Raw genomic sequence first — 12,150 nt, 5'->3', positions numbered from 1 at the left:
CGCAGTAAGTAAAACTTTTTAAAACTATCTAAAGAAAAATATTAAAGTAACATTTGTTATTGTAAAATCAGTAGTACTATTTCTCAATTAAAAACTTAGTTTAATAAAATCAGAATATATATTTAGAATGCATATTTTTGTGGTTGGTTAAAATGTGATACACAAAAAAGGTAAATTGTTTCTGATTTTCTGTTTTTTACAGGTTAAAATGTCATAAATGTAGTTCAATTACATGTTAATTTACGTTAAAAACTAATACTTTGATTTGTAATTTTGATTATACTAACTTTTTTCTTGTTACTGGCATGTAGGAAGAGAAGAATGTAGGGAGTAGGAAGGAAGTGTCTTTTCGCGTTTTTATTCAACTCTCTTTTTCAACATGGCGGGCGGCGAGTGTGCGAGACCTCAGGGCCAACCACATTTAATGAGACAAGACCTCGATAAACTAGTAAGTGGACCTTGTGTAGTGTGTTTTTCGCGAGAATACGCCAATCGCTTTTGATGAAATTCCAGATCGCGTATCTACGGCGCTGCCTTCAGCGCGCACGTGTCAGCTGCATGTCGCCGGCTTGCCAAATGTGTCATCCGTATCCCGGTGTTTTGGGATCATATGCTTCCGTTGGCTTACCTCTCGATTCGTTGACCGATAAAAAGGCGTTGTCTGTACTTCCGTTCTGCATTAAAACCGCACTGTACCTTCTCTTTGTTTTGTCGCTTCAAACTGTTTCTTTCATTTCCAAGGTTGTTACAATGCCTTGCCCTACCCGCTAATCGTTGAGTTGTGGCGTCTGTTGACGACAGGCATATAGGTCACGAACCTCCGTACGTCCTCGTGGTGTTCGCGCAACTCTTTAATATTGTCGTATAACTGAAGCTCTTGAATGTTGTCGTATCACTGTTTTTGATCTTTATCTTTTACTTTCGTTACTGCCTTTCAGGACATCAATAAGTTGACACCGTTTACTCCTGAAGTGATCAGTAGGCAAGCAACTATAAACATAGGTATGTAAATATTGCTCTCCTATCATCATTGCACGTCTGTTAATTGTTCTGACTCGTGGTTAAAAATGCAATCGCTGGAAGGTTGTAGCGTAGTACTAAACAAAGTGGTTTGTGGTGCAGGAACGATTGGCCATGTGGCTCATGGGAAATCAACTGTGGTGAAGGCGATTTCTGGTGTACAGGTGAGAAAATAAAACGAGACCACTTGTCGTAGGACTCTGTTGGAATGCGCTTTAGCTTAGCTAACGGAGATTCTATTCTTCAATTAACAGCAGCATGGGCTTAGGGGTAAAAAACGCACAAAATAACAATAAAAACCGAACAGGGGACTGCAAAATGCAGAAAGCTATTCCTGTTTTTCATAAGCAGTTTGTGACTCAAGACTAAGTGAAAAGCTAGTGAGCATGCAAAACAAATGAAAGTTTACCGCCTGTCAATAAAGGCTGACAAAACCTCATATTTTGCAGGCTTAAATTATCCACTTTGCCGCAAGCTACAATGCAAACAAACATTGTCTTGTGGAAGCCGCTGTAACTGCCTCTTCTCTGCCCAGAAACTGAAAGCTATGTCGTTTCAATATGTAAATGCGGAATTCTTGTTACACATGTGGTACTTATATTTTAATCAAGTATTTCACATGGAACAGAGAACATTGTCTTCTGCATGGTACTTGTTTTGGTTTAAATGATTGTTTATGGTGTCGCTAGTTGGTGGTTGTACTTTTGATTGGCTCACCAACACCAGGGAGTGAAGGATGGTGTCTGCTTGCTTTGTAATTGGTACGAGAAAGTGCTTACTTTTTTTTTTTGTGCTAATCTGTACAAGTTTTACTTGGTATACTGGGCATGGTAGTAAGCAAATTAGTCTGCAGGAGTTGAGGCCGAAAGCTGTGCTTTTTGTTTGTTTGCCTCATGTAATGCATCTGCAACATTGCAGACGAACACGTGGCATAAAATAGACAGGACGAGTGCTGTCTATGTCATGTCGCATGTTCGTATTTAACTGGTGTACATTTTTCACACTACTCTTCAACATGAACTGCCGTTCCACAGCTGTGAAACTGAAAGGCGCTGTGAATGTCCACTATTAGTATTTGACTGAGCTCCCTTTATTCTCACCTAGACTGTCAGATTCAAGAATGAACTGGAACGTAACATCACCATCAAGCTGGGTTATGCTAATGCTAAGGTAAGAAAAGGGTTTGTTTTGATACAGTCCAATGGAAAACACTAGTGCGTGAAAAGTTGTGCTGTCAAGAGTTGGCAAGTAGAGCATGCTGGGAATTATGATAGACAGACTATTGCATGGTTATTGCATCATTTGGAAGTGGGGAGATTTTGTCATATGATGCATCAACATTTTTTTTTTTTAGTTCATATTGAAGACCCATATAGGCATTACATAGGGGTGTTAATATAAACCAAGGATAATTGCAGTACACACTGAAACAGATAATGCATGTTAACATAAAACAAGAACAGAAACAAGAAAAAAATTAACAGCAGTACATCAAACTCAGTGGTAAACTATAACTAAACCATGTGCTCAAGGAACATTGAGCACATGGTAAAGAAAAAAAAGAGACATAAAAGGTAAAGTGCAAGAACACACTAGTGCCAGTGTCTTCCAAGATTATGCAATACTGGTGCAGTTTTGTAGCTAGACCACTACGTGCTTTTAATATTTTCTCCCATTGGTGATCTTTTGCTTCATGCATGAATGAAACTGTAAGATTAAAAATATATATATATTATGTCCATGTTATGCAGATATACAAATGTGACGATGAAAAGTGCATTCGTCCAGCATGTTATCGGTCGGCTGGCAGCAGCAAAGAGGATGACTTTCCTTGCGACCGGCTTGGCTGCAATGGCCGGTTTAGGTTGCTGAGGTAAGTCACACTGCAAGTTGCACAAAGTGCATTTCCTTTTGTGGTCCTTTGCCTTGTGAACTAAATAAGCCAAGCACTTTTAACAAGAGCTCTCACAAATTGCTCATTTTTGTCAGTCATAAGTACTGCATATCTTGCAAGTAGTTGTGTGCCTTGCAAAGGTTGTAGCAGCTACTACGAGATGATCTTGTCTGTATTGGCATCAAGTCTGAGACATTGAAAAGCAATGTGGAGTTGTTTCTCAGTTGTTCTAGTTTAATGAGTTGTTGCATTGCATTTTCTGAGCAAATCTATTAACATTGCAAATAAGACACATTTTGTGTGACATTTGTACTAGTTATTATTAGTTACTAGTAATATAATGTTCACAGAAGGTTTATCTCTGCAGGAGCACTTAGAATAGCTTTGCTTTTCAACATCACGTTAGTGGCTTCCTTGTTTGTTACTTTGTTTCTTGTGTATGATTACCATTGCTTTGAGTGTTGACATTTGCAATTCCTCTTGTTAATACTGATAGCCTGCATAACTGCCTTTAGTGAAATGTTGTTTTACCCTGCATAAGTGCTTTTGTTTGCATAGATTTTTTTTTTCTTTCCGTGCCACTTCTTCGTGTAGGCATGTCTCCTTTGTCGACTGTCCTGGCCACGACATTTTGATGGCTACCATGTTGAACGGTGCAGCCGTCATGGATGCTGCCTTGCTTCTGATTGGTTGGTTTCTTACTTCTCATCGTTTTTATTGATGGCATTAAGCACGTGCGGGTTAAAGTTGAAAAAAAAAATTATTCCATCTCCTGCTAAAGGGAACCATGTGTGGATGCAAAGCAGCGGGGAGATGGTTAGCTTGAGCGGGAAATGGTGTAGCGGCAGCGGCCCAAGCGCTCATCGCGGCGCTGCACAGGAGAGAGAATGAGGTGCACGCGCTCAGTCATTTTCATACCGCGGAACTACCGTGGCGTCCCCAGCAAAGTATGCAGCTCTCACCACCTGTCATGTGCGCCGCTCCGAATTCCTAGAGGAGAGAAAGGGAGGAGCGTAGGAGAGAGAGGGGAGGGGACGCGCATGCGCTGTCATAAGCTGCTTCGCATCTAAAATTGTAAAATGTACAGTATTTTTTTAGTCTGTGCAGGTCTATGAATTTGGAAAACAAAGCTGTGCATTAAGTTAACATGAGAAAAAGTATGGTTTAATTTTGTAACTGTGTAACAAAAGGTGGACTTCATTGCACATACTCGCTTTTTCTAACTTACACCAAAGGACTGTGTACAGCTGTTATGAAAAGTATGTGGGCCAGAGGTTTTGCAAAAAGAAAAATTTGAATTTCCTGGCAACCCGGACTGACAACTTGAAACTGCTGAATGCAGTGTAATATTTTCAGTGCCACGTCTGCACTGTAATCTTTAGTTACAGGTTGCATGCCAAGTCATTTAGGAAATTAATTCTTTTTCTGCAGAACCCCTGGTCTGCATGCTTTTTATAATGAATGTACATAATTATGTCTTAAGCACAGAAGAAGACTTCTCTAGAAGAAGTGTTATTGCAGCTGCTGTGTCAGAAATGTCTTTTTGAGTAAAACACATAGAAACATTGTTTTTTGCGAGTCTACGCAGCAGTTGGTGCCATTTGAAGTTGAGCATGGCATGGGAAACTGGAAAAAGAAATGCCTCTTTTCAAGGATTTTAACAGACTGGCTCGTGTTATACTGATGTGTTGCTTGAGTTCTCTGGAAGATTATAAATGTAATTAAAGCTTCCTTGAATGAGCAGAGCTCTTTTCGATATTTTCAACAATTGCTCAGTAATCACAGCTCATGATTTGTATGAAAAGCGTTAAAGGGCCCTTAAACCACCCAGAGGTCGAAATTTAGTTGTGGCGTTGCAGTTGTGCACGAGTCTACAATAAACACGTAGCCGCGAGAATTTTTCGAAATGATGCCGTAATAAGGGAGTTACATGCGTTTGATGATCGAAACACGGCCCTCGCTCGTTTCGCTCTTTCTTTTGCTACTCCTCTCATCGGCTGGTCTCTTTTCCTCGCAGAGTACTCCTCGAAATGTCACGTGACATTCCTTGTCGCCAACGCGTTTCTCAAAAGATTGTCCACTTCTGGTTAAAGCGTGTCGGCGGTAGCGGCAAATATACCGACGGCGAACTGACCTCCAGTGCCGTAGAACGTTTGCCGCGCGAGAGGTGTCCAAAGTATATGGCAGTACGGCTGGCGCACCGCCCGCTGCATGTTCGACGGGCCAATCGACGACGTGCGAAGCTGCGCGCCTCCTGCGTCGGCAACGAACACATCGGCTGCAGCTTTTGTTCCAAACAAAATTATTTCCGCTAGATAAAGCGATGCATAAATTGTACATTTTATGAAAAACAATATCCGCTGTCAAACCTTTAACATGAACGAGAGCTCCGATACTTGTCGAGCTCAGCTGCAGCGTACGGCTACCGACGGGAGACGACTGGCTTGGCTGTGCTCGCATCGCAGCGGACAGCGCTCCTAATATCAGTGTATTTTTTTTCTTTGTGTATAATTATTGCGAAGGGCGACAACAACAATAAGAAAATATTGTGGCTTGTCAGCACCGATAATTCATTTCGAAGTGCCGTCTGCTTTAGCTTTGAAGGGAACCGGAAAAGGCCTAGCGATGATATCGGCGCCGTCGAGCGAACAGTGGCGGTGAGGCTGTCGCACAAATGAGTCCCTGTCTCATCCTCTCTACGCACGGCAAGGAAATCTCGCAGTTCGCGAGCAAAACCGCTGGCAAACGGCGGCCCGTGAATGGCAAACGGCGTGCGGCTAGTTACCGTGGCGGTAACATGGACAGGCCTTAGCCGCGACTCGGCGCTTCTCGGCTACCCGCTGTTGCTTCCGTGCCGGCCCGTGTTCATGCGAAGGGTGCCGCTATGAACCCTGTGTTGCGCGCACATCTAGAAACGCCAACACTGTTGCACTCTGTTCGCGCAGCTAATCAGACTGCTAATCAGACTGCTAATCAGACTGCTAATCAGACTGCTAAGCACGACTGTGTTGGAACGCGAGCGATTTAGCACTTGCATTGCGGGCTGTAATTTCAGATTCGCAAGTGCGCACAAGCGAGCAACACGGCGAGGAAGAGCAGGAAGCCCGCGTACCTGCTAGCAGACAAACAGGAAGTCGTAGGTTCTTGTTCGACAAATGGGCATTGTCGACCCGGTTGGCACCCTGCTGACATCGTGACGACTGCTGGGGATACCGGAAAGGCCAAGAGAGGCGGACGACATTGTTTTTTTTATTTCTTGGCGCGCCCGCGGCGGGTACCGCTGCAGTGTTTAGCATTGTTAATTGTGATGGCATTCTGAACTCGATGCACGTGTTTACTTGAAATGTTAAAAAAATATCTGAGGTGGTTTAGGGGTCCTTTAAGCATCAGGTTTTTTATGTCCAACAAATTTTGTTCTGTTCACAGTGCTCTTCAGCATAAACTTTTTCTGTTTGTGAGACAGTGGGGTATAGTTTCTGCTGCATTTGTTTTTTTATTTCCTTGTAAGTGACCGACAACATTCCACGTGATGTTGCATGACACTATTTCTCTTCACTTTGACAGCTGGCAACGAGTCGTGCCCGCAGCCGCAGACTTCGGAGCACTTAGCTGCCATTGAGATCATGAAACTGAAGCATATCCTAATTCTCCAAAATAAGATTGACCTTGTCAAGGAGTCGCAGGCCAAGGAGCAGTACCAGCAAATCCTCAAATTTGTGCAAGGTATGCATCGCACTTACGCTCTTATTGCTTTCCTCCTGGCTTTGATAGCTTCTTTGTGTTATCCCTTGACGTCAAAGGGACACATAGAGAGTAACACTAAGTCAGTAAGACTAATCAGGAATTCCGTGACATTAGGCTTCTGCATAAAAAATATTGAACAGTGACGGGAGACTTGACAAACACAAGTGCAAACTTTTAATTGAATTTTATTGGTGAAAAGGGCGAAGTTTTATACATAGACTATGTGCATCCGGTTGGTAAAAACATGCGTGCACACACACAAAAGTAAAAAAAAGGAATGTTTAAACAAACAAGTGGAATATGAATACGGCGACATGTGCGGCATGTACCGAAGGACCTATCTATGTGCGATGCTTGCCTAAAAATGCACATTTTTTAGCCATGGATATTGCCATGGATAATCGATTCAGCTCTTTTTGTAGCAACCATATGGTAGCTGCATTGTCGAATTTAACTCCCAGGCGATTGATCTCTGCTGTCTCGATGATTTCTCTTGTCATCTGGTTGAGATGCTTGGCGACTACCGTGCAGTCTTTAAAGGCTGGCTTACAGCCATATTCAACTTGTTTGTGTAAATATTATTTAAAATTATTTTTTTTTCTTTGTGTTTTCATCAACCAGGTGCATAACGTACATTGTCTATTGTAAAAACTTCATCCTTTTCACCAACAAAATTCAGTTGAAAGTTTGCACTTGTGTTTGTCAAGTTTCCTGTCTTCATTTGCTAGTTCGTGTACAGAAGCCTACCTACCATCATGGAATGCGTAAGCTTTCCCAGACCAGTACCCTACTTAAAGGGCAACTCCGGCGATTTTTTGACCATGTCGAGCTAATAAAATATTTAGCTTCCCGAGACCCTTCTGTGACGCACCTGATAGGAGAATCGTTCCGCAAATTCGAAAATAATTTTTAATAAGCAGAAAAGCGCAAAAACGAAACCGAAACCTGAGCAAGCAGCCGAGCGAACCTCTGCGTGTGACGTCACGAATGTATCCCCGGCGGGGAAGGCGCGCAACGCATGCCGGTCTCGCCCGCGGGGCGAACAAAACCGGCGAAGAGCAGACGCTGAGCTTATTCGTGACCGCGCCGGACTTTCGGGGACCTTCGGGTTACATTGCAAGCTGCACCACCTATTCGGATCTGTCAAACAGTGACAGTTATGATTCAGACGAATTCAATAGCCACGAATCGCCGTCCTCCACCACTCGAGCCAGCACCCATGCGCAACATATCGCGCTGCGACATGAAGACCAAGGGATAGCCCTACCACTGATATACGCGCTGCTTGCTATTTTAGGTGTTTTACCCCTCTCAGGGAACCGCTTCGCATGCTCACTGTAAAATGTGGAGCACGACTTTCCGCATTTGTATCCCACAACAACGCCGCTGACAGTCCAAAGCACCGACCGGTGCATTTGTTTACATCTGCAGATACAGCGGCCACTCGTACGTCGTTCGCTTGAGATAGCCGCTCATCGGTGACATCAATTAATGTCAGAACATCTCAAAACACGTAGATTTCGTGCATGTAAGCACCGTTACATCACTCTGGGTCGCGCTGATACGTGCGACCACACACCTTCGGAAACAGCGAGCGGGAGACCGTAGTAGGCAAGCGTTGTGCAGCCTGCTTATCATTCTTCGTATTCTCTTCATGCACACAATTAGTGCTCCTTAAAGTAGACATAGATTAGGACATTGCACGTATGATCGTTCATTTAGAGAATGTATAGTTTTCTCGCAGAAACGCCGATGTCGTGAAGTATGACATCGTTGGCAGCTGAACGAGACGGTTGTTTACGCATGCTGTATCGAAGGGGCCTCCGCTTGCTGCCCATTTGGGATACGAGGCAAACAGTGCACCTCGTAAGCTAAATAATTAGTCAGCATAACAATAGGCAATAATACACCCATGGATTTGCGTAGTCACAATTCATTTAGGGAAGCGCCGGCGAGTGCATGCGACTGGCCGCATTCGAGAACGGCAACGTATACGGATGTTGATTGCGCGTCGTGTTGTCGCTTCTAGCTTTTTGTGTGTGCACTGTACGAAATGAGGAATGGTTTATTTCAAATCCGTATGGTCAAAACTGTGCAGAAGCAGCTTTCCTCATCCTAATAGCTTAATTAGCTTCATATCAGTGGGTCTGGTCCGCCAGCAGCAGACGCACGAACTCGGCCACTGTGATAAGCTTAACCTCGGCTGAACGCGATCGGCATCGGCTCAAACTGTGTTTGCGGATGGCGAGGGCTGAAGTTCGTGCAGCCAACAACGCAACACCGCTTGCCACCCCGCATTACTTGCCCATCCACAGGGAATACAACTTCTCGCGACAGCAACATCTCACGCCAAGCACTAGCTCACGATCGTCGACTCCTGCACGCTCTCGTCGCTGTCGTCTGCATGATCCCGGCATGCTCTGCGTGGACTATTCCTGACGTCATACACAATGTGGCCTATAACTGAGGAGGAGGTAATGTAGGGTGCTCGAGGCAATAAATTAAATTCATTTGTAAAAAATCTGTGCAACTCACAAGCCTGCTTTTTTTAGGACATGGCGGAGGTATTCAGAGGAACAGACCCAGCGAATTTCATCGACATCCGTTGACATCGAAAAATCGCCGGAGTTGCCCTTTAATAAAGTATTGTTTCAAAGCTTTATTTTCATTAACTAACTGAAATAGGCACATTGAATTCTGAAAGTATGTTGTCCTGTATCTTACAGGGACTGTGGCAGAGGGTGCCCCCGTGGTTCCCATTTCGGCCCAACTGAAGTACAACATCGAAGTTATCTGCGAGTACATTGTCAAGAAGATCCCCATGCCGCTGAGGGATTTTGTGTCTGAACCTCGTCTTATTGGTATGCTACTTCTCATTTCTTTCTTGGCTATGTGCTTAAATATTGGCCGGGGCATGTTGGGTTTATATTCACTGTGTTTGTGGGCATGCAGTTGCAGAGGCAACATTCTCTGACTATCGCTTTCTTGACTGCTTTCACCTTTCCACATCTGTGCGATGCCTTACTGGAGTGATAGGCGTTCTGTCAGGTGGCTTAGCCAGTTGGCGTCGACCTATGATGATATCCCCTAAAACATTTCGCTGAGAATACTGCACCAGGGTAACACTGCCTCAAAAGTAGAGAATTCCTCATCCTAAAATAACTGGATAATTACTTACACAGTCGAGTCCTGCTACAATGAAATACATGGGACATGCAAAAAATTTCGTCGTGCCAGAACTTAGTTGACGCAATACACACGTACGCCAAACGGCAAAGCCGCGAACGAAACTGAAACCATCATCCAGGAAATCTTCGTGATGACGTGGGGGCAAAGGTTGAGACGTACTGAAAGCGATCAATAAAGTGTCAATTTCACGAGAGAATACATTTCGTGCTGCTGGTGACTGCATTTTTCGTACATTGCGGCCGACGCCTACCCCAATGCGTGTGCCCGGCCGATCGCGAAGCACTCATTTTGCGGCACATGCCCCGTCCCAATGAAGCGGTTTGAATTATCATGATTTCACTGCATATTTATGACAAAGTCAGCAAGCTTGGCAAGCTTGCGCTCACTGGAAGTTTTATTTCCAGAAGTCGATCAGCCTAGATTTCTTACGCTTCACGACAAGCAAAGGCGTTACGCGAGTCTCAGTCAGTTAAAAGAGCCATCGCAAAGTCATCGTCGTGGGCTTTGATAACTTTTCTGATTAGGCCAGAAGGATCCATTACTTTTAAAGCGGTCGCCAGAGTCTTTGTGTCCAGCAGATTGTCATCTTCTCCAGACGACAAGATGTTGGCATCATGTTGACAACAACGGCGCCGGCGTGGGCATCGTATCCCGAAAGTGACCTGCGATGTGCACCAAGTGCACGCCCGTGTGGACCTCATCTTCAAAGTGAACTGTGTTGTGTGGGCAAAGTGCAACTAGTGCCGGTAGAGTTGTGTGCGCTGTGCTTTCGACGTTCACGTTGAAACGAGAGATGGCACGGAGGTCAATTTGCCACGCCTCCTCACTCCAGCGTGTTGACACCAAGTCTCCACGGTCATCGAGTGTGACGTGTTCATGTTTACCTGTGCGCGCGTAACACTGTGCTTGGTAATTTAGTTACAGTATAGACCACTTATAATGGAACCGCTTATAGTGCAGGACCGGATATAGTGCGGTCTTTTCAGACTCCCGTTAATTTTCCCATAGCACTCCATGTATACACGTATTGCTTATAGTGCAGTTGCGGGAAACGAAATACCGGTTACAGTGCGGCTGCCTGGGAGTATGGAAGTCAGCGGAGACGGCGAACGCTCCCCTCAAACGGGCGCCCCAAGGAGTGCTCGAGGAAGAAAGAGAGACGAAGTGGAGGAGAAGGGCACGTGGTGCGAATGAACAGCCACTGAAGCTGAAACCAGAATCTTGAGTGCGAGTCGTGAAATATGATGGTGCGCATAGCGAGCGAGGGCCACGAAACTGCCAACACCGGCCAACGCTCGCTTCACGATAACGGCAGTAAAGGAAACTTTAGGGAGCGGGTGGCGCCGGCACAGCACGGCGAAGGGCTGCACGCAGAGACCGTGGAATGTGAGGGAGGAGGGTGGCAGGGAAGCGGATTTCGCCTCGGCAACTCCGCCGCTTAGGTGGCTCTCCTCGCCCTCCCTCGTAGCTCCCTCACTTTCGACTGTTGCCGTGCGCGCCCGCCGCCGATCCAGCCGGCTCGGCGCCAGCTCCCCGAAGTTTCGTTTTCTGCCGTTATCAGGAAGCGGGCGTTTGCCGGCGTGGGCAGTTTCGTTGGCCGGCCTGGGACAGCGCCGCTGCTTCCCTCTGCGCCGTAGCCGCAGCGTGCAAGGTTAACACATGACTAGAAAGTAGAGGAAGCATAAAGGAGAAAGAAGGGTGCACTGCCATTTTCTACGCGTGGCTACGGTAGTGTGGCTGAGACGTCGGCATGTACACGCATGTTCCGGCGCAACGCAGAATCGGCGACCTTGCCATTTGAGAGAGGGTGAAATTTCCACCGCGTTTTTTTTTTTCTTTCTTTCTTTTCTTTTTTTTTTCTTTTTGTTCACGCGCACCATTGAGGGGTCTCTCCTAAGCTCTTACTCTATGGCGGTGCCGGAGCAATACCGGTCGGAGGCGCCGCCGCGTGATTTGGTTCGAATTAACGAGATTCAACTGTAAATTGAATGCAAACGTTTTCTAGCCGCATTCCTCGACTGTCGCGTACGCGTGGCGGCTCGGTACACATGTTTTACATATGTGGCGGGCCTTGAAAATTGTTGCTTTGGTTATAGTGCGGTACCGCTTATAGTGCGGATATTCGCGACTCCGGCGACTTACGTTATAAGCGTTCTACACTGTAGTCGGCGAATGTTTACAAGTTTATACGACCGATAAAACTATTATCCTTAGTTCATATAGCTGTCTACTAATCTGCCATCGCAATTGATGCTTCGCCTTTCGGGCGAAAGTGTGAAATTTGTTTCCACCGCTTTTCTGAC

At 45.4% G+C, this 12,150-nt stretch overlaps 1 protein-coding gene across 1 annotated transcript; it reads left to right on the top strand.

The window, feature by feature from the left end:
• The first annotated feature begins 313 nt into the window (after positions 1 to 313).
• Positions 314 to 9,647, top strand: LOC119461141 (eukaryotic translation initiation factor 2 subunit 3, Y-linked-like). The gene is made up of 8 exons (XM_037722349.2): positions 314 to 448; positions 939 to 1,002; positions 1,123 to 1,184; positions 2,125 to 2,190; positions 2,772 to 2,893; positions 3,509 to 3,603; positions 6,479 to 6,637; positions 9,385 to 9,647. The coding sequence occupies exons 1-8, from the start codon at positions 380 to 382 to the stop codon at positions 9,630 to 9,632; spliced, it is 885 nt and encodes a 294-aa protein (XP_037578277.1). The 5' UTR covers positions 314 to 379; the 3' UTR covers positions 9,633 to 9,647.
• The last annotated feature ends 2,503 nt before the right edge of the window (positions 9,648 to 12,150 follow it).

The sequence above is a fragment of the Dermacentor silvarum genome, chromosome 8, assembly GCF_013339745.2.
Source record: "Dermacentor silvarum isolate Dsil-2018 chromosome 8, BIME_Dsil_1.4, whole genome shotgun sequence".
NCBI lineage: Eukaryota > Metazoa > Arthropoda > Arachnida > Ixodida > Ixodidae > Dermacentor > Dermacentor silvarum.
This window is presented reverse-complemented; position numbering and strand designations above follow the sequence as displayed.

Excerpts from the sequence above, each read along its gene's own strand:
- LOC119461141 (XM_037722349.2), top strand. The coding sequence starts at position 380 with ATGGCGGGCGGCGAGTGTGCGAGACCTCAGGGCCAACCACATTTAATG. Across the intron at positions 2,191-2,771 it reads TGGGTTATGCTAATGCTAAG|ATATACAAATGTGACGATGA; the intron begins GTAAGAAAAGGG and ends CATGTTATGCAG. Across the intron at positions 2,894-3,508 it reads GGCCGGTTTAGGTTGCTGAG|GCATGTCTCCTTTGTCGACT; the intron begins GTAAGTCACACT and ends TTCTTCGTGTAG.